Source organism: Erigeron canadensis, chromosome 6 (genome assembly GCF_010389155.1).
Source record: "Erigeron canadensis isolate Cc75 chromosome 6, C_canadensis_v1, whole genome shotgun sequence".
In the NCBI taxonomy this organism is placed as follows: Eukaryota; Viridiplantae; Streptophyta; class Magnoliopsida; order Asterales; family Asteraceae; genus Erigeron; species Erigeron canadensis.
In genome coordinates this window covers 23222972-23244977 of record NC_057766.1, presented here as the reverse complement: position 1 = coordinate 23244977, position 22006 = coordinate 23222972, and the positions used below count along the sequence as shown (strand labels likewise).

Sequence of the window (22006 nt, the reverse complement as noted above, 5' to 3'; positions counted from 1 at the left end):
TTCAAACTGGGTTCCTAATTTCGTATTATCATACGCACCGATATATATACATACTAGTCCTAATACTCGTATAATGTACGATAGCAATATATAGATTATTTCATAAATAAATTCAAATATGCCATATACATAATTTGTGAGTATGAAATAAATTGATGTTATAGTAAACCGATGATAAAAGCCAAGTTATAATAAATAGTAATGAAAGTAATGATAAATATAATATATGTTTAGTTAAAGTTTTAGATTTACCTTAAATTTATACAATCACATCAAAATCAGAACTTATAAGCATATGCATAGTGGATGATGACAAATAGCCTTATGATTTCGAATCGTAAGCACAAATTTTTAGAGTCTCCATATAAATTACAACACGTGTGAACAATATGCAATATATTGTTAAACTTGAGTTATAGGAATATAAGATCATCAAGATGTAGAGAGAAATTTCTTACAGACGACTACTTGCATCTTAGTCTAATTGAAGTAGAAAAAGTCAACAAATTCCAAGCTTTGTGCTTTATTTCCATGTTGCCGGGTTCCTAGCTAATTTCCTATATATATATATATATATATATATATTACTTGTATATCAGACGCACCGATGTATATATATAAACAGTAACATAAATATATAAACACACTTTTCTGGTACTAATTAATCATCCTTAAAAAAAAAAAAACATTTTTCTTAACAAGGAAAATGAAGTTATTTCAAGCTTACTATATACTTATCTTCCTTTCATTAAGAGTTGCATCAAAAGAACATGGCCGTTACGCCAAGAAAGGGTGCCGTGATATGTGTGGGAATGTTAGGATTCCGTACCCTTTTGGAATCGGGCCAAAGTGTGCAGTAAACAAATGGTACGTCGTGGATTGCAACTCCTCGACGCCATATCTACATGCACTCAATAATTACCGCTTTGAAATTGTAAGTGTTAGCTTGAAAAATCAAAAAATCACAGTTAATACCCCAAAACCAATTTTCTCTGATTGCCAAAATCCAGTTACAAATAATATCACTCAGACAAACACCATCGATCTTGGTGGGAGCCCCTTCTGGCTCTCCCCATCAGACAATATATTTGTTTATGAGGGGTGTGGTAATGCTGTATTGACAGATCATGGGAGTACTGAGCTAACGGGGTGTTCCACGGCTTGTCTCGATAACAGTAGTACTCGTTTCGACAGAAACAATAACTGCTTTGGTATCGATTGTTGCCAAACCTCAATTCCTCCTGATCATTATCTCAAAGCCTACAATATTAGCCTTATTACGGATTTGAAATTTAAGCAGCAGGGCAGAGATAGAGCTTCTTGTGGGTCTGCCTTTGTGATGGATACAAGTTCATACTTTAATCCGAGCCGATCTATTGCCAGGGAAGACACTTTTGTTCCGATTTCCCTTCTTTGGACTCTATCGCAGAATGACTCTCATAAAGTCACTTGTTGCCCTTTTCAATCTATGGATAAAGTCATAGTCAATCTGGGTAATGGAATACCATTAGATTCTCGGAAATGCACATCCAATGTTTATTACGAAGGAAATCCTTATATTGAAGATGGATGCGACGGTATATTAGGTCAATATTTAGTTAGTTGTATGCAAGCGTTTTTGCGTTTGTTTATCAGTATCTTTCTTTTCTTCCTATTTTAATTATTTTGACATCTAACTTTCTCTTATAGTTAATGATGAAGGGTGTGCAAACTGTACGCGAAATGGAGGTTACTGTAGTAGTGACCCAATATATAACATAGATGGTTCTGTTTACAAACCGAACTATCATTGCAAATATTTTCCTAATTATAAGCAGAGGAAATCACTCTTGGGTGTTATTTTAGGTATGTATTATTTGCTCTCTTTGTGAAAATCTTAACTTCTTAATTAAGCATTTTTTTTTTTTCCTCCTTAAACTTTTCAACCATGGAAAAATCCAATATGCCCCTAAAACATTATACCTTCATCACATCCCACCCATTAATCTATCAAAAATACCTTAAAAAATTTCTGCCCCACACCCATAAAATAACTAAACTACATTTTTTAATCACAAATTTCTAAATTAATAATCACCCCACCACGGTCGCCACTCCACCACCATTGACCTGCTATCACCCGTCGCCGCTACTACTAATGCCGCCGCGTCGCGCTGGCATACATGTAGTATAATAATATTCACATAAAAATATTTTAATTTAGTATCATCTTTTGCATTTTTAAGACCTTGAATCCATTTTAAATATACAAATACGTAAATTCAGATCCAAAAATCCAAAAATGATACTCGTATGATTGAATGTATAATAAGTTAAAAAACATTGTTTTATTCAACTCAATAATCATCAATCCTTTTAGAAATTTGATGATTTTGAATCTAACAGTAATAACAACAATCAACAACAATAATAGAAGATGATAAAAGAAAAAAAATAAAGAAAATAATTGTGTATTGTATATTTGTGTGTTTCTATACAATAGGGTTTCACCCTTTATAAGCTAAGTGTATAATCGTAATTACATAATATATATTTGTATATAACAAATCCTAATAAAATATAATGTAAAAGGGTTTTTTTTTTCTTTTAAAAAAAGCATACTGAATAAATGAAGTTTATTGATGATAAGATATCAGTTTTCTTTAATACGTACTTAAGTAATTTGAAAAATACATAAAATTCGATACAATTTCAGTTTTTAAAAAACGGTAGATTGATAGGAACCGTCTGATCTCATGTGCCTTATTGGCACCCGCATAACCCCCGTGTTAGGATAGCGTCAAGGTTAATAACCAAATACGATTTTCCACAGCCATGCATTTGGCGGGATTCGAACTTGTGCCCCGAGGGGAGGCAGGCCACGCAAATGGCAACACGCCCAGTGGTTAAAATTTTAGTTTTCTTTAATACGTACTTAAGTTTTCTTTATATTTTCAGTTTTCTTTAAAAACCCGAAACTGAACCGGTACTGATACTGAAAATCGATACCGACGGGGATTCGGTTTCGATATCGGTACTTGATTTGGACGATTTTGGTTTCAGTACTATTCAGTTCGGTATCGGTAAACCGAACATAGATACCAATTTTTAAAAGCATGTATACATCTATTTGCACTGTCCATCTCTAAGTATGTATATTGATTGAAACTTTTACTATAAGTATTATTATCCTCCAGCACATCATATATCATATATGTACACATGATATACACACGAATTGCTAAGTATCTTAATATATACTATAAGACAGTTGAACTAATGACTAATTAACCAATCACATCGTTCGATTTCATCAAATTGACTTTTGATGATGTCATCATTTAGATAAACTACAAATTAAAAATCCTAATAATCATTATCCAGTTATATTATTATATTAATATTTATATTAATTTGTAGAAAAAGTCTCATTAACTTACACTTTTTTATTTTCCATCAATAATTTACACTTTTTAGCCCTGAATACTTAATTTATATTTATTTTTATCCATCAACTTGAGAGAATTTTTTAAAATTTACAATCATTTAATTAAATAAAAAAAATTTTAACATATGAAATATTTTCTATAAAAAGTTATTTAAAAATATAATGACTTATTAACAAATATTAAAAGAGTCCTAATTGTTATCAAAAAAATATAAAAACAATCCTAATTGTTATCATATTATCATAGAACAAGTGATTGAAAATAAACATATGCGTGTTATGAACGCGCATCATGATTAAATACATATATTTGAATGTCAAGTTCGGGATCATAAATATGTTTATATTTTAATTCTTAATTATTTTTTCTAATAATATCACATTGTGAGTATATCTGTTTCAAAATATATTATAATGGAGAAATTATTATATATAGGATGTGCCTTGTGGAACGACTACGACAAACAATTCCATCATGTCTAGGCTAATAATGACAGTGAGGACCTATGATTATTGTACTAAAACTTGTAAAATATAACACTTAAAACCGTGTTTTTTTTTTAAATTGTAAGCTTTTATGACTTAAATGTATAAAGATATAATAATGTTAATATCGTAAATCCCGTGTCCAGTGTTGGACACGGGTCTAAAATCTAATAAGAAGCTAATCAATTTGAAGAGTGCAGTGTACGATAAAATGCAAATTTATGAGCCGATCAATAAGGGTATATAACATACTTTCTTACCTTTGTTAATCGATTAGCTAGATTAGATTCTCCATACATAAATATTGAATATACGTAGATAACAAACTTACATAGTTACTTCAATTTACAAGACTACATTAACTATGATGATTTGCGTATAGTTGCTCCGTCAAACCCGAAATGCTCATGAAAATTCGGTACTAATCGAGAAAAAACCGAAATACCGATGTAATCGGTACGGTATTCGGTACTCACTTTAGGATGTTTTCGGTATGGGTACTATTCGGTTTCGGTACGGTTCTGTACCGAAAACCATCCCTAAATAAATCTTTACTATCTTATAAAAAAGATGGCCTTCATGTTGAAAGTTACCAATAGGAAAATATCTAAAATATCCTTAATACTTAAATTACACTATCGGTCTTTTATTTTTTAAAATATCTTCGTTAACCCTTTATATGAGTTACGTTTACATCAATTATCTACACCACTCAACGCCACATCCACCACCAAGAGTCATCTCCCACCACCACACCGTCGCTACCACCTCATTGTGCGAGTACAGTGGTAGTGTAATTAAATATGGACAAAACAAGAATAATAGGATTGAAAGCCAAAAATGGCGATCCTGGTAAGAGTCATTTTCGGTTTTACACTAGTTTTTAAGCTTGATATTTACGATGAAAAGCTTTGACGTGTTTTTCGGTGAATACTTGTAAGGCTCATGGTCAATCATTACATGGTGAGGTTTCGTTAATGTCATATACCGACTGGATGTTTGAAATTTTTTTTTTAAATGATCCAAACAAGTGGTAATCCACTTTAAACGAAATTAAAAGTTATTTAACCTGAACCATACTCATGAAATGTTGCACAATAGCATAAAAATCCGTTATATATGACTAGAAATAAATTTAGAAGATATTATAAAAACTCCAGAACAAAGATAATAGTGAAATTATAGAAATGAGTTATTTTAGGATCACCCCTTATTTTAAAACCAATTAGGACCACATCATAATCATTATCACTGACCACCACCACCACACCACCATGATCATCTTCGACCAAAAACATGGTCCTCTGGCTCCGAAAACCACCGCCATCGCCGGAAAATCATGTTTCAGTTAATTACTTACACATGTGTAAGTTGTGTAAGTTTTATATAACTTACATATGTGTAAGTTAACTTAAAAATGATTTTCCGGTGGTCCACGTCGCCGGAAAATCATGGTGGTGGTTGGAGATTATCATGGTGATGGTCAGAGATGATGACGGTGGTGTGTAAGTTACAAAAAACACATGATAATTGGTCCTAAAATAAGGAGTGATCCTAAAATAACTTTTATCTAAAATTATATAGATATATATATATATATACTATATATATTAACACAATAAAAGTGAGAAGTAAATAATAATGAGCCTGTCTTAGGTTCATTACTATAAACTTTATTATTTACAAAAATATGAGCCTATATTGTTGGTTTGGTCCAAACATTTTTTTATATAAATAAATATATGTATTTGATTTAATAAACTTTTGATCGTAGTTGTGATATTCTCTTTTAGTATACATACATTTCATATGACAAACTTTTATTCTGCAGCTTTGTTTTTGCTTTATTTTGTATGGTAAACTTTTGAATGTCGTTATCCTATATCATTTTATTTTTTTGACGTACTCGATCGGTTTGCTATGTTTAAACGATCACCGTATGGGATCTTTGGATTTATAAATGACTTAACAAAATCACATCAATAGCATGCAAAGACGACAATTAAAACCATGATAGTTAAACCATCTAGTTTACAATGTTTAGAAATCGGTTCAAACCTCGCTCAGTTTAGATATTTTAAACATGGAGTCATAAAATTGCAGGATACTAATTAAGCAACTTTGCCTTTTGAACTTCATTCAGGTGTTAGCATAAGCATGGGTGTAGTTTTTCTGGTGGTGATAAGCTATGCGATGTACAAATTAATAAGAAAAACAAAAGACAAGAGACAAAGAAAGAAGTTTTTTAAACGCAATGGTGGAATACTATTAAAACAACAGGCAGAAGCTCACCCATCTTTGGTTGATAAAACCATACTTTTCACATCACGTGAGTTGTCGAAGGCCACTGACAACTTCAACGAAAACAGAGTTCTTGGTCGAGGAGGCCAAGGTACGGTGTTCAAGGGGATGTTAATGGATGGAAGGATTGTGGCAATTAAGAAATCAAAGGTGGTTGATGAAAGCCAATTAGAGCAGTTCATAAATGAAGTGGTCATTCTTTCTCAAGTTAATCACAGGAATGTGGTCAAACTTTTAGGATGCTGCTTAGAAACAGATGTTCCCCTGTTAGTTTCAGAGTTCATTTCAAATGGGACCTTGTATGATCGTCTTCACAATGATATTGATGAGTTCCCATTTTCATTAAATATGAGATTACAGATAGCTACCGATGTTGCGGGAGCCTTTGCTTACTTACATTCAGCAACTTCCATTCCTATATATCATAGGGACATCAAAACGACCAATATACTTTTGGATGATAAATATAGGGCCAAAGTGTCCGACTTTGGAACTTCAAGGTTGGTATCAATGGATCAAACTCACTTGACTACCATGGTAAAAGGTACGTTTGGCTACCTAGATCCTGAATATTTCCAATCTAGCCAATTTTCTGAGAAGAGTGACGTTTATAGTTTTGGAGTAGTTTTGGTTGAACTAATAACGGGGGAAAAGCCAATTTCACTAACTAGATTCGGAGAACACAGAAGTCTAGCTACACACTTTACGTTTGCTATGGAAGAAGGGCGTGTTATGTCCATTTTAGATGCAAAGATGATTAAAGAGGCTACCGGGAACGAGCTTCATTTAATAGCAAACCTTGCAATGCGATGCTTGAATCTGAATGGAAAGAATAGGCCAACAATGAAAGAAGTAGCTATAGAGTTGGAAACCATACAAACATCACACATTCCATCAATAATTCAAACGAGTGTCATACCCATGATATATGGGGAAGATTTAGCTCAGCCGCCATATGGCGAATCAACATCAACATTCACGAGTTTCAATGATAGCATTAGTAAATGATGCTAAAGATTTTAATTAGTTGTTATATATAGCAACGCCATATAGGTAGTACGTACTGTAACTGGACTTTATGTAATCATAAATCCATCAAAATTCGCAAATTTGAATGGACAGGTAATGTATTCAGTAACAATTTTATTAAAAATATATAATATATATATATATGGTAACACTTCGGTGAGAACACTCTTAAAATAAGAACGGTGAAAACACCTTAAAAACATCATTTTAATGCATTAAAAGTCCATAAAACTAACATAGTGCAGAACTAATTATCTTTATTTAAGTGTTTAACAATACATTCATCCGTCAAAATCGAAATAATCATGTTTTTTGTTTTGTGCATCCATCTTGGATGCATACTCATCAAAATGATGCATCCAACAAAAAACGTAATTTTTTCGATTTTGATGAATTAATGTGTTGTTAAACACTTAAATAATGATAATTAGTTATGCACTATGTCAGTTTTATAGACTTTTCATGCATCAAAATGATGTTTTTAAAGTGTTCTCACCGTTCTTATTTTAAAACTGTTCTTATTTGATTGTTCCCCTATATATATATATATATATATATATATATAAATGGTTACCTAGCTTGGATGAAAAGAACCGGAGTGTTGGTCAATCATTTTGCTGGTTGATTTCGTCTTGCTGAAGAACACATGAAACTGATAAGACGACCTATATTGAAGAACAATGTAACTTTTCTGACATATTTTATAGCCATTAATCACTATTATAGTAGTATGTAACTAGTGCATGGATGCTTGACAAAATTAAGTTTGACTTTCATACTTCAATGAAATTTTACTTGTAAATTGCTTGCGAAGGCAGTTGTTATAACCACTAATCTAAATGTATATTAATCTTTAGGCATACATGAATATAGATATGTGTACGTATTAGTATTAGTTATATAATTAATGGTTCTTTTAAAGGTATATTAAGTTGTAGCGTTGTGTGGATAAGAGCAGTTTGGTGCAAGTCATAACTTTGATGAAGAAATAGCCAAATAACACCGGGTCAAACAGGTTTACCTTTAAAGATGCCCAGAATGTGGAACAAGGATTAATTGCCATAACATTGATTTCACTGGAGCTGCGTATTTTTATCTATTTTTTTTGCAATATAGAGAAAGTTCGACCCATTTAGAGAATTTTTGTTGAACTTCTAGTTTATTGTAATGGTCCAAGTTTTACTTTTCCTTAACGGGTTAACTTGAGTAAATTTCTATACTGACGAAGGCTACTTAGTGAAAATGCATAATACAGTCTTCAAAATGGAGAATGTGAAACAATATAATTTTTTTTATAATTTTTCATAATGAAAAGTAGAAAATAATGCTTTTTAGTTTTATTAAGAAATTTTTCGGAACACTAGCATCACTGTTACCGTCGTCGCCACCACCACCACCCGTTGTCGCATCACTGACGTCCCTACTACAGTATTGTCACATCGCGTAGACATATGACTAGTTATTACTTAGTATATATTTTATAAGGAAGCAGCTTAATCTTGGAATACGACGCTGACAAAGTCAAACAAATGGCTAATACTTTCAACGAATTTGTTATGGGATTGTGATTGAATTAAATACGTACAGATATTAAAAGGTATAGGTATCACAATCATCATATCATTAACAGCTAATTTTAGAGGTGAAAATATCCACACGGCGTAGAATAATTCTAAGTGGCAGGTTCCATTTTCGCAATATTAATTATCATCCATTCAATTCCTACCAATATAAACATAAAATAAATATGTACTGTATTTCCATTTTCCAAGTAGGTTCCTAACATTTTTCTTATTTATCATACATACTACACCAACTAAACATAAATACAACTTTCTTTTATTAGTCATCTATTTTGATAAAGTCTAGGATATGATTGAATTGAGTAATCATATTTCCTTTTTTTCCTTTTTCAAAATAGGAAAGACAATGAAGTTATTTCAAGCTTACTATTTACTTATCTTCATGTCATTAACAGTAGTAGTGACATCCAAAGAAGTTCCCCATTACGCCAAGCAGGGGTGCAATGATATGTGTGGTAACGTTACGATTCCATACCCTTTTGGAATCGGAATAAACTGTGCTATCAACGAATGGTATGTCGTGGATTGCAACTCCTCGACACCATATCTGTCTGCAGTCAAAAACTATGAAATTATAAGAGTTAGCTTGATAAATCAAACAATCACAATTAATACACCAAAACCAACATTTTCCGACTGCCAAAATCCAGTTATGAACATCAGTCAGAAGATCAACATTATCGATCTCAGTAGGAGCCCGTTCCTGCTTTCCAGACGGCACAATATATTTGTTTCTGAGGGGTGTGGTAATGCTGTCATGATGGATCATGAGAATACTGTGCTAACCGGGTGTTCCACAACTTGTTTTAATAATACTACTTTTGATGACGGCAACAACTGCATTGGTGTCAGTTGTTGCCGTGCTACAGTTCCCAGTTATCTCAAGTCCTACACCATTGGTATCACCGGCTTGGGCGGTAATACGGCTTGTGGGACTGCCTTTGTGATGGATACAAGCTCATACATTAATCGGAGCATTTCAAACAGCCGATCTGTTGCTAGTGAAGACAATTTTGTTCCAATATCACTTTTGTGGACTCTATCAGTGCATGACAATGATCAAGTCACTTGCTGCCCTTCCAATAATAAGGATAAACTCATAGTCCGTCTTGATAATCATACTATAGTAGATAGCTGGAGATGCATGCATTATTCATCATACGAAGGAAATGTTTATCTAGAAGATGGATGCTATGGTAAGCTCTTATATATCATTGTCCAATATTTAATTCGTTGGTTGTATGCGGGCGTTAGTTGTACATAAAAATAAACGGTCTCCTGCAATAATTATAATTCACCATATACAATACTTAACTACAAGTTAACCATAACCTAGCAAATTTCATTATCTACTTATTTGACATCGAACTTATTTCTCTTATAGCTGTGCCCGAGACTACGGATACGGAGAATGAGTGCTCAAAATGCAGGGAGAGTGGAGGTTCTTGTAATTATGACTCGAACGAGACGATATATGACATTGATGGTTTTGTTTACGAACAGAACTCTACTTGTAGCTATGATAAACCACGGAAATCACCTTTGGGTGTCATTCTAGGTAATGTTTATTAATTCTCTCTGTTTACAAATTATCTATTTAGCCCTAAAATAAAAAACATAAACAATCACAGATGAACCATAACATGTGAAAATATATATGCAGAAACATGACATGTGAAAATTAGGCATGCATGTATATATATTACTCGTACTATACGTGTATGTATATTTTCACATGCATGTGATTACTGATCGATTACATGTCCTCTTTTTTTTTTTTTTTTTTTCGTCATATCTTCATTTAAACTATTATATACAAACCACAAGATTTATGTTATCAAATTTAGACAGGTCATGAACCAAAATTGTTAAGGGGTTTTCAATTGTAACTAGAAATAACATCTCACTTTAAACTTCTTTCGTTGATCAGGTGTTAGCTTAAGCATTGGTGTACTTTTTCTTGTGGCAATCAGCTATGCATTGTACAAATTGATCAGGAAAATAAAAGACAAGAGACAACGAAAGAAGTTTTTTAAACGCAATGGTGGTATATTATTAAAACAACAAGCACAAGCTCACCCATCTTTGATCGATAAAACCATACTTTTCACATCTCATGAGTTGGAGAAGGCAACCGACAACTTCAATGAGAACAGGATACTTGGCCGAGGAGGCCAAGGTACAGTGTATAAGGGGATGTTAGCTGATGGAAGGATTGTGGCGGTTAAGAAATCAAAAATAGTAGATGAAAGCCAACTACAACAGTTCATTAATGAGGTGGTCATTCTTTCCCAAGTCAATCACAGGAATGTCGTCAGATTATTGGGATGTTGCTTAGAGACCGAAGTTCCTCTGTTAGTGTCAGAATTCATTTCAAATGGTACGTTATATGATGCTCTTCACAATGATACTAATGAGTTCCCAATTTCTTTAAGTATGAGATTACAAATAGCCACCGAGGTTGCAGGAGCATTTGCTTACTTACATTCAGCAACTTCCATTCCTATATATCATAGGGACATCAAAACCACCAATATACTTTTGGATTATAAATTCAGGGCCAAAGTGTCCGACTTTGGAACTTCAAGGTTGGTATCAATCGACCAAACTCACTTGACTACCTTGGTCAAAGGTACTTTCGGTTACCTTGATCCTGAATACTTCCAATCTAGTCAATTTACTGAGAAAAGTGACGTATATAGTTTTGGAGTTGTTTTGGTTGAATTGATAACGGGAGAAAGGCCAATTTCATTAACTAGATTTGGAGATCATAGAAGTCTAGCTACACACTTTACGTTGGCTATGGAAGAAGGGCGTGTTATGTCTATATTTGATGGAAAGATGATTAAAGAGGCTACCAGGGATGAGCTTCGTTTAATAGCTAATCTTGCAATGCGATGCTTAAATCTGAATGGAAAGAATAGGCCAACGATGAAAGAAGTAGCTGTAGAGTTAGAAACTATACGAACATCACATATTCCATCTATGGTTCAAAAAAATATATTACCTGTGATTTATGGGGAGGATCTATTCATGCCATCTTATGATGAATCAACATCAACTTGCTTGAGTTTTGACACTAGTCAATGATCCAAAAGGCTTACACACTTTTATGTCTTCATATAGTAAAAATAGTATGTAACCGATGTTTATGTTAGCATATATAAATCCTTCGATTTAGATGGATAAATTCATTGTTAACGCAACTTCATTTGCAGTCATTTTATTATTGATGTATTATTAAGGTTATTTGTTCATGAAGTTTTGTTGTCTTATATTTTAGGTATTTATTATTAAGGTTATTTACATACTATTTTAGTAAAAATAGTATGTAACCGTGCACAGGTGCATACACCACACTTGAAATCAGCCCATAACTACTCTCATCCGATTTAAGTCACTACTAGAATAATTGAATTTACAAAAGTCGTTTTTCCTTAAAACTAATATCGTTGAAAACTGTCGTTTTATACCATATTTCAAGGAAATGTGATCTTTGGATAAGCCTCCTGACAAAAGGATATTTCAAAGAAAACTTTCAATGAATTCTAAAAGGCCAAGCATGTGATCAGAAAGGGAAAGAAAAAAAAAACTAAATGTAAAAATAAATGGCTAAGATTCATCTATTGCTTTCATCATTTTTAAGTTTCACATGTAAATGGCAGAATCCACTGGTATCTTTAATATATATTAAAATAAAAAATTAACTCTAAATTGAAAAAATATAAACCATTGATTAAATTTAACTTTTATTTCCATCATTAAATTTATTTGATAACATCATCATTGACCAAATAATTGATCAATAACATTGTTTATTTTTATAGTAAACTTTTATACAAATAAGTCAATTAATTTTATTCATTTTAGTTTAGTACATAAATATCACTTGATAACTTTTTTAACCAAATCTTTATAATACTGGTACTCCTTATACTTTAATATAATAACTTATAAAAAAAATCATTGATACATAATATATATTATATTTTCATATATACAAAATTTTATATATTATATAATTGTATTTCGAATGTCTTTCAACAGAGTATTTAACAAGTTTCAATTTAAAAAAGTTGATAAGTTATGCTATTAAGTATTGATAACAAACTTTTGATAAATTTACTATATATATGCTTATATATTTGTCCATAATCTACACCTTAACTTCACTAATTTTGATAATAAATCTTAGTTGTATGTTTTCTTTTTTAACTTTTTTTTTACATTTAATTGTAAAAAAAACATTAAAAATATTATATTGTTACGAGAATCTCAATTATGTTTTCTTTTCCGTTTATTGTGTTTTATTTCAACGACATTAAAAATAGTTTTACAAAAATCTTTATATTACATGGTTTTTTATGTGATTGCTTAAATACATGGATTAAAATAACACATTTGATACCCTTGATAAAAATAGAAGTATAGTAACAACTTAGTGTAATTAAAATTATCTCTTTATTATTTTACGTATATATTTTTAGTTTATGGTCTAAAATTAACATTATGTGTTAACTGATCGACGTCGAAGTATCAATCAAAAATAAATCTAAATACCTTATACTAGATAGGGTAAGTGGGTATCGTTCCCACGAGAAGCGTCTGTGGTTATAGTCAATTTTAACAATTTTATTGAATTTTAAAGAGAATACTAAAAGTAAATTTAATTAACTAAAGCAAAGATAAAATTAATTAACTATACTTAACTAATAAAACAAGACAAAATTATAAAGAGAACTTGTAAACAATAATAAAAAGTGCATCCCTCTCGAATCCCAAAAGTCACGTTAATTTACTTAATAAATTTTACCGAGTATTTACTCTAAATTACATAGACATAATTTTATTACTTGATAAGAATAGTTTTGGGCACAACCTATGTTAATTATATGACCTGTCTTAATCCCTAAACTAGGTGGACTCGGCACAAATCATTAACTCACAATAAGTTGTCTTACGAAAATCCAAATCAAATAATAGTGAATAAAATACTCAATCAGTCATATGAATTATAATCCAAAAAGAACAACGTTTACGCGACTGAAAGTAAAGTTTATTAAATAAAATTAACTAAAAACTGTTCATCGGGAGAGATTGTAAAACCTTAGCCGGACATCGTCATCTTCAAATCACCAACAATTGATAAAAAAAAAAAAAAAAAAAAAGCTTTGCTCCATGGTGACGTTGAATAAGCTCCAATTCTGTTCGTAATCTTTCTGTCTTGTTCGACTTTTTCTTTGATTTGTCAATTCGTCCGCAGCCACCCAAAAATATATATCGAATGATAATGATAGGTTGCCGAATATATATCTAGCCGAATAAAAACCCCTCGAACTAATTCCCCTCTAAAATTAATTGTGCCGACTATTAATTGTGTTGACAGATATCCCCCAAATTTGCAATTTTAATCTTAATCTTAATATATACTATAAGACAGTTGAACTAATGACTAATTAACCAATCACATCGTTCGATTTCATCAAATTGACTTTTGATAATGTCATCATTTAGATAAACTACAAATTAAAAATCCTAATAATTCTTATCCAAATATATTATTATATTAATATTTATATTAATTTGTAGAAAAAGTCTCATTAATTTACACTTTTTTGTTTTCCATCAATAATTTACACTTTTTAGCCCTGAATACTTAATTTATATTTATTTTTAACCATCAACTTGAGAGAATTTTTTAACATTTACAATCATTTAATTAAATAAAAAAATTTAACATATGTAATATTTTCTACAAAAAATTATTTGAAAATCTAATGACTTATTAACAAATATTAGAAAAGTCCTAATTGTTATCAAAGAATATAAAAACAATCTTAATTGTTATCATATTATCATAGAACAAGTGATTGAAAATAAACATATGCGTGTTATGAACGCGCATCATGATTAAATACATATACTTGAATGTCAAGTTCGGGATCACAAATATGTTTATATTTTAATTCTTAATTATTTTTTCTAATAATATCACATTATGAGTACATCTGTTTCAAAATATATTATAATGGAGAAATTATTATATATAGCATGTGTCTTTGTGGAATGACTACGACAAACAATTTCATCAATATGTCTAGGCTAATAATGACAGTGAGGAACCTATGATTATTGTACTACAACTTGCAAAATATAACACTTAAAACCGTATTTTTTTAAAATTGTAAACTTTTATGACTTAAATGTATAAAAATATAATATTGTTAATATCGTAAATCCCGTGTCCAGTGTTCGACACGGGTCTAAAATCTAGTTTATAAAGTATATATAAGCTTTGGTTTCTTGATCCCACCATGAATTCTCTAGCCGACATAACTAAACTAGGAATATGGACTTTTCTTTTACATCTAAAGTGGTCAACCCAATTAAAAAAACAAGAGTGGTGGGCTGGTGTTGTAACTTACGGCCCAAAACAAATATTAACACAAAAATCTCCAAATTATAATATGATTTTTGATTCTTTCCTGCTTTCCATTTGCACGAGTAAAACAATTATGTACTTTTAGAGTTTGATCTACCGCTAATCTTTTTCTTTGTAACACGAACCATAGTCGACTAATTTCTATCATTTTAAACCATTTTTTTTATTCATTTTAGCTCAAACCTGAAATTTACAAAACGTATATCAAAGTAGACCTATTCTATATATAATTAATCTATATGATAATTTTTAGACCATTTAATATATATCCAGTTATGACTTATCATTAACGTTTTTTCTGACAATGAATATAGTATTATAATTGTGGTATATATTAACTAACATATTTTTAGTTTTCAGACATAAAAAAAAAATTAATGCAAAAGAAATACAAATCTTACGTGTAATAAGCTAGTTTTAACAATAATACAAAAAAGACTAAATGTTTTGTTAAATATCCATTATATTTAAAATGTTTTGTCTTTCACTTTGTAATAAAACTATTAATAATACATTAATATAGACTAATGTGAGGTTATAAAATAAAAAAAATCAAATTCGTTAAATATTCATTTACAGTTTTTTGGGTTTTTTTCAATATAACACCTTATTAATAATTGGCTGAAAGCTTGTCAATCAACTTGTGAATAATTTACAAATTTGATTTTTTTTTCCCTATTATTTTAGTTTTTTTAACACTAAGCTAATTTTAGAGCTTTTAAACGTAAAAACTCGGGGAAAAACACAAAAGATTTGTCACTTAAATAGTCAAATCCAATACCTATAAATAAAATCTTAACCACGGATGTCTCTTCGTAATGAAAAGTGATATTTATATTACTTGATTAACTTATTACAACACTTAAACAGTTAATGTATAGTTATAAGAAATTAATAAGTTATGTGGACTTATATCTTCACTAGATAGATACCTGCGCGATGCAGCGGCGTTATACTGCGGCGGTGGGCGGAAGTGACAACGATTGATGGTAATAATTTCCATATCAACATTAACAAAATTGTGGGTTACAAAAGAGGGACAGTGGTTGGAGCGTGCCTGATTTTAAGGTGGAGAGGGTATTTTTGGGAATAAAAAATGTCCAAGAGTAAAAAATGTCCTTGAGCATTAGCTCAATGGTTAAAATATCATCCCATTATACATGAGGTATTGAGTTCAAGCCTTGGGGAGGACATAAGGAAGTCCCTTTATGAGGACATGACTTGGGTATACCCATGTTCAAGTTTAAGAGGGCAGGGTTTACCCCTATTGATCTGCCTTCGGGCGGATTAGTAGGGGATTTTCCCCTCATCTGGTATTTAAAATAGGCATTTATACTTCGATTGAGCTCTCTAGTGCGGACTCGGTTAAAACAACGTATGCTAGACCTTCCGCTGTCGAATCGCGACACGAAGTTTCCAGTGAAATTCACCATTCAAAAAAATTAAGATGATTTGTTTTATTAGGTAATATAGATATAGATAATCTCCATATTACTATTTGATTCATGTCTCATTTGCTATTAATTTTACACACGTGTAAAATCGGGCGTGGACGGCAAGCAAAAGTAATCTTGGCCAAGAAGGATTACTTTTTGATTGATATATATTAACTTTCCCTTTTTTTTCTCGAAAATAATACTTAAAAGTAAAAAAACTCTCCCGTGAGATTTTCTTTAAACCAATTCGATTCATAAAAATAAAAGTCTGAAACCCAATTCGATCAAATTAATAAACCAAAATTGAATCGTTAAATTCAATAAGATGAAGACGACCGAATACTTACGAGAACTGTCAAGACAGGATTATTTGAAGAAAAGAGAGCCAACGAAATTAAAAGAATTCATAATCGATATACAAGACGAAGAAGATCTATCGAAAATTGTCAAGTTATCAAAAACAGAACAACGTGAACTGAATCGCAAAAAGGAAATATTAGAAATAATCAAAAAAAGGTCTCGAGAGGACGACGATCATGCGTATCAAATTCCGGATTCGTACGACGAAGAAGGACGCATCAATCAGAAGAAGAGATTTAGTGTTGCTATTGACCGGTATAACGACGCGAAACAAGACGACGATTTTGATCATATTCAGATGAAAAAAGCGAAAATTGAATACGGATCGAAAATTTCAAAAAATTCCGGAGATGAATACGAGTTTTTATTTGATGACGTCATTGAGTTTATAAAAGGAGACGTTATGGGAGATACGGACGTGGAATACGATGTAAAAAAGTGCGAAAAATATGGACGTGAGAAGCTTCTAGAAGAGAGGAAGACATTGCCGGTATATAAAAACCGAGAACGGCTACTGAAAGCGATAGAAGAAAATCAAGTTATCGTTATTGTAGCCGAGACTGGTTCAGGAAAGACGACGCAAATACCGCAGTATCTTCACGAGGCTGGATACACGAAACGAGGGAAGATCGGGTGTACGCAGCCACGACGAGTGGCTGCTATGAGCGTAGCTACACGAGTTTCGAAAGAAATGGGTGTGAAACTCGGTAATGAAGTTGGATATTCGATTAGGTTTGAGGATTGTACTTGTGAGAAAACGGTTATTAAGTATATGACTGATGGGATGTTACTTAGGGAAATACTCGGGGAACCTGATCTCGCGAGTTATAGTGCGTTGATGATCGACGAGGCGCACGAGAGGACTTTATCCACGGATGTTTTGTTTGGTTTGGTTAAGGATATTGCTCGGTCTCGTTTAGATTTAAAGGTGATTATTTCTAGTGCTACACTTGATGCTGAAAAGTTTAGTGATTATTTTGATTTGGCTTTGGTTATTGATATTCCAGGAAGGCGGTTTCCTGTTGATGTGAACTATAGTAAAGAACCGTTAGCTGATTACGTTGATGCTGTAATTGTGACTGCTCTTCAGATTCATGTTACTGAACCAGTTGGTGATATTTTGGTTTTTCTTACTGGACAGGAAGAGATTGAAACGGCGGAGGAGATTCTTAAATATAGAACCCGGGGATTTGGAAGTAAAATAGCTGAATTGATAATATGTCCTATTTATGCGAATCTCCCTACTGAGCTTCAAGCGAAAATATTTGAACCAACTCCTGGAGGGGCACGAAAGGTGGTTCTTGCTACAAATATTGCTGAAACTTCTTTGACTATTGATGGTATAAGATATGTTATTGATCCGGGTTTTGTTAAGATGAAGTGTTATAATCCTCGGACAGGGATGGAGTCGTTATTGGTCAATCCTATCTCAAAAGCATCTGCAGATCAACGTGCTGGTCGGTCAGGAAGGACAGGTCCTGGTAAGTGTTTTAGATTGTATACTAAATATAACTATGATGATTTGGATGATAATACTGTACCAGAGATTCAAAGAACTAATCTTGCCAATGTGGTTCTCAGTTTAAAGAGTCTTGGCATTAATGATTTGGTGAATTTTGATTTTATGGATCCACCACCAGTAGAGGCATTACTTAAAGCATTGGAGATACTATTTGCTTTGGGAGCACTCAACAGTCTTGGAGAACTGACAAAAGTGGGTAGAAAGATGGCGGAATTCCCACTTGATCCGATGTTATCTAAGATGATTGTGGCATCTGACAAGTTCAAATGTTCAGATGAGATTATTTCAATTGCTGCCATGTTGTCTGCTGGAAGTTCTGTATTCTATCGCCCAAAAGACAAACAGATCCATGCAGACACTGCTCGGTTAAATTTTCATATGGGAAATGTTGGGGATCACATAGCATTGCTTAAGGTTTATAGCTCGTGGAAGGAAACAGACTTCTCTAGTCAGTGGTGTTACGAGAATTACGTTCAGGTGAGGACTATGAAACGTGCCCGAGACATAAGAGATCAATTAGTGGGCCTATTAGAAAGAGTTGAAATAGAAATAAAATCAAACCCCGGAGATTTGGAAGCAATTAAGAAGTCCATAGTTTCAGGATACTTTCCACATTCTGCAAGGACGCAAAAAAACGGATCTTACAGAACCCTTAAACATCCTCAGACTGCCTATATTCATCCTAACTCTGGTTTGGTAGAGGTACTTCCTAGGTGGGTGGTATATCATGAGCTAGTCGAGACAAGTAAAGAATATATGCGGCATGTTAGTGAATTAAAGCCCGAATGGCTTGTAGAAATTGCACCTCATTATTATCAGCTGAAGGATGTTGAAGATCCGACATTGAAGAAAATGCCTCGTGGAGAAGGCCGTGCATCCAAAGATTGATATTGCTGCTGATTTACCTGAACATGGTACTGATTAAACTACTTATGTACTTACTATTGACATTGCTCTGGTTATTTATGCTCATTTGAAATAAAAATAATGTTTGTTCTGTTTTTTGTAGTTTTGTTTCTTTGATTATTCTCGTTCTCTTTAAGGTAGTAATATGCTATTTTTTTTAACTTGTACTAGGGGAATGATGACAATGAAGATTGTCCAGAGTCTCAAAGGAATATAATCAGCAGGCCTTTCACACTATCAGTCTTATAGATACTCTCGTTATTATAAGACAGTAGCATCCTAAATTTCGTCATTTCTTTTTTATCAGTCTTATATACTTATGCTCATTACAGGCATACTGCAGTTTGACAGCGGATGGTGAACCTGTCTATGAGCTAGTTATTTCTGGTCATGTAAGTTTGCTGTACATTATGTTAAGTTAATGTGTCTCACAGTCAGAAGTCTGATAAAGTGGTACATGTTTATTGTATATCTAAGCAAATGCAGCATTTTAGCCGGTCTGATGAAACTCGCCGTTTCAAGTCTCCATATCAACTAATAGACCAACTTTGAGGTATTGCGGGTTGTTGCAAGATAAACTCCCAACTAATTTTTAACTGCATGATGAAGGTGTTAGTCTGTTCTTTATCTGCTCAAGAAAATGGCAAAACTCTTGACAACATTTTTGTAATCACAGATGCAGAGTCTGTGGTCAGAGCTGTTGGCATGGTATTAGTTTCTTTTTATCTGTTGTCTTGTACTATTTGACGTTGTGTTACCGTTTTAACTCTGTCAGACAATCAAATGTGCCGACATGCTAATTTTTGTATCCTGCTAACTGTTTATGCAGTTAACTTTTATTTGTTTCAGATGCTACTTCTTTTGCAGAAGATCTGTTTTAACTTATAATCTAATTAGTGGTTTGCAGCTATTGAATGGATTTTTATAAGTTGTGATGGCCAGTGGACTTACGGATGTTGGACTACTGTGATGGCAATTAAAAGCAGGTTACGGGCCACTGGTTTGTACTTTGCAAATCAGCAAACTCTTACCCTATTTCCCTTCATTATTGTAGCCCATGTTCACTCTATCATCCCCCACTGACCAAAAAGTTGTGGCCTATTTCCCATCATTGTGGCCTTTTGTAACTTGAACAAGGTGAATGACGAGTGATGACAATGTAGATGGTCTAAAGTCTTGAAGAAATATAAACTTGTGGCTTTTCACTCTTTTACATTATTTGTTACTTGAAGACAACAAGAAGCTAAAACTTATATTTTTCATCTGGCAGTTGGATGTTTATTACAGCCTTACAGGCATGCAATGTGCTAAAAGACAGCATATATACCTGTCGATGAACAAGGTATTGCTGGTCCCATAAGTCTGCAATACATATGTTACTATGTCTCACAGAAACTAGGGCTATTTGATGATAAATGTAACAACTCTCCTGTATTTCTAACCAAAGGAAGCATAAAGGCTGTCTGCTGAAACTCCCTTTCAATTCTCCATATCAACTAATGTAAAAAATATATAGATGATTATATGGTTCTGTTACTTGATAAGCTCCTCAACTATAAGGTATCGATTTTCGTTTAATATATCTACTTGGCCTGCCAATCGGATACAAAGCTGTCTGAGCATATGTTTGTTAGTTGCAAATAGACTATTGGGTCCATGGTCAGAGGTGCTGTCATGGTGGTTGGTGGAACATTGATGCAGGTTGACATCTTGGGATTAATGACATACTTTCCATCTAATCTCATCACGCAAATCATGTTTGAAGTCACGGGAACACTTGCTGGTGGCTTTGAAAGGCTAGGAACATCCAAATTATCACCCACAAAAAAACTCCCCTTCATGGTGTAAATTGTACAAGTAATAATTAACATTTCACGCATGAATATTTCTCTTCCTTCATGTGCGGGCCAATTTTAGTTTACATATGCAGGTTAAAGTTTGTTATCTGCTAATACTGGGTGGTCATTTTGATGATTTGTTTAGTGGAAATGTGATCTTTGTGTACCATGTTTCTTTTGCGATTGAGAGAGCATTTATTGCTAGCATTTGTCAAAGAATGTCATTTCATTTTCGGTAAAAGGCCGTCACCCCTGGTTCAAATTTTATAAATCATCAAAAACAATGAAGTTCTGGCATCCTGTCTGAATGATAGGACGACAATTACACCATGTAAAAAACAACCACCAATTGCCACGAACCCTATCTAGACACTATCAACATACAATGACTAGAACATAACAATTAAGAATCAATTCACTAATGAAGAAGGAAGATCCCAAGCTGTAAGGAATGAATGAGCCGAGCAGCTTGGTTATCGGGTCAGGACACAAAACAGTAGGGTGTGGTTAACAAAAACTTAATGTCCACATTAAGAACAAGTTATTAACAAACTAGTGTGCTGAATATGATTACTTAACTGTCAATGGCGCGTAGCTCAGTTGGCAAGCAGTGGAGGTATCTTTGCTACAAACAATAGAAGTTATTGGGTTCAGACCAGGCACCCCCGGCCCGTAA

At 32.7% G+C, this 22006-nt stretch overlaps 3 protein-coding genes across 5 annotated transcripts; all 3 read left to right on the top strand.

The window, feature by feature from the left end:
- The first annotated feature begins 682 nt into the window (after nt 1-682).
- LOC122602588 (wall-associated receptor kinase-like 2) lies at nt 683-7265 on the top strand. Its single transcript, XM_043775187.1, has 3 exons — nt 683-1577; nt 1690-1845; nt 6057-7265. Exons 1-3 carry the CDS (start codon nt 707-709, stop codon nt 7220-7222), a joined length of 2193 nt encoding a protein of 730 aa, XP_043631122.1. The 5' UTR covers nt 683-706; the 3' UTR covers nt 7223-7265.
- Nucleotides 7266-9157: 1892 nt separating this feature from the next.
- On the top strand, nt 9158-12032 carry LOC122602587 (wall-associated receptor kinase-like 2). Its single transcript, XM_043775186.1, has 3 exons — nt 9158-10022; nt 10211-10384; nt 10757-12032. The coding sequence occupies exons 1-3, from the start codon at nt 9173-9175 to the stop codon at nt 11914-11916; spliced, it is 2184 nt and encodes a 727-aa protein (XP_043631121.1). The 5' UTR covers nt 9158-9172; the 3' UTR covers nt 11917-12032.
- A 4890-nt stretch (nt 12033-16922) lies between these two features.
- LOC122605920 (pre-mRNA-splicing factor ATP-dependent RNA helicase DEAH1-like) lies at nt 16923-21499 on the top strand. 3 transcript variants are annotated; one of them, XR_006324756.1, is made up of 3 exons: nt 16923-19500; nt 19665-19884; nt 19979-21499. XR_006324756.1 is itself a non-coding variant. In XM_043778882.1 (2 exons), the coding sequence occupies exon 1, from the start codon at nt 17030-17032 to the stop codon at nt 19472-19474; it is 2445 nt and encodes an 814-aa protein (XP_043634817.1). In that variant the 5' UTR covers nt 16923-17029; the 3' UTR covers nt 19475-19500; nt 19825-19839. The 3 variants fall into 3 exon arrangements, 1 of the variants encoding a protein (XP_043634817.1); XR_006324755.1 differs by having other exon boundaries at nt 19970-21499; XM_043778882.1 differs by lacking the exon at nt 19979-21499 and having other exon boundaries at nt 19825-19839.
- Nucleotides 21500-22006: the final 507 nt, after the last annotated feature.

What these genes read in the sequence shown, in the direction of transcription:
- LOC122602588 (XM_043775187.1), top strand. Translation starts at nt 707, where the DNA reads ATGAAGTTATTTCAAGCTTACTATATACTTATCTTCCTTTCATTAAGA. An exon ending in TATTGAAGATGGATGCGACG is followed by an intron (nt 1,578 to 1,689) that starts GTATATTAGGTC and finishes TTTCTCTTATAG; the next exon opens with TTAATGATGAAGGGTGTGCA. An exon ending in ACTCTTGGGTGTTATTTTAG is followed by an intron (nt 1,846 to 6,056) that starts GTATGTATTATT and finishes AACTTCATTCAG; the next exon opens with GTGTTAGCATAAGCATGGGT.
- LOC122602587 (XM_043775186.1), top strand. Translation starts at nt 9,173, where the DNA reads ATGAAGTTATTTCAAGCTTACTATTTACTTATCTTCATGTCATTAACA. An exon ending in TCTAGAAGATGGATGCTATG is followed by an intron (nt 10,023 to 10,210) that starts GTAAGCTCTTAT and finishes TTTCTCTTATAG; the next exon opens with CTGTGCCCGAGACTACGGAT. An exon ending in ACCTTTGGGTGTCATTCTAG is followed by an intron (nt 10,385 to 10,756) that starts GTAATGTTTATT and finishes TTCGTTGATCAG; the next exon opens with GTGTTAGCTTAAGCATTGGT.
- LOC122605920 (XM_043778882.1), top strand. Translation starts at nt 17,030, where the DNA reads ATGAAGACGACCGAATACTTACGAGAACTGTCAAGACAGGATTATTTG.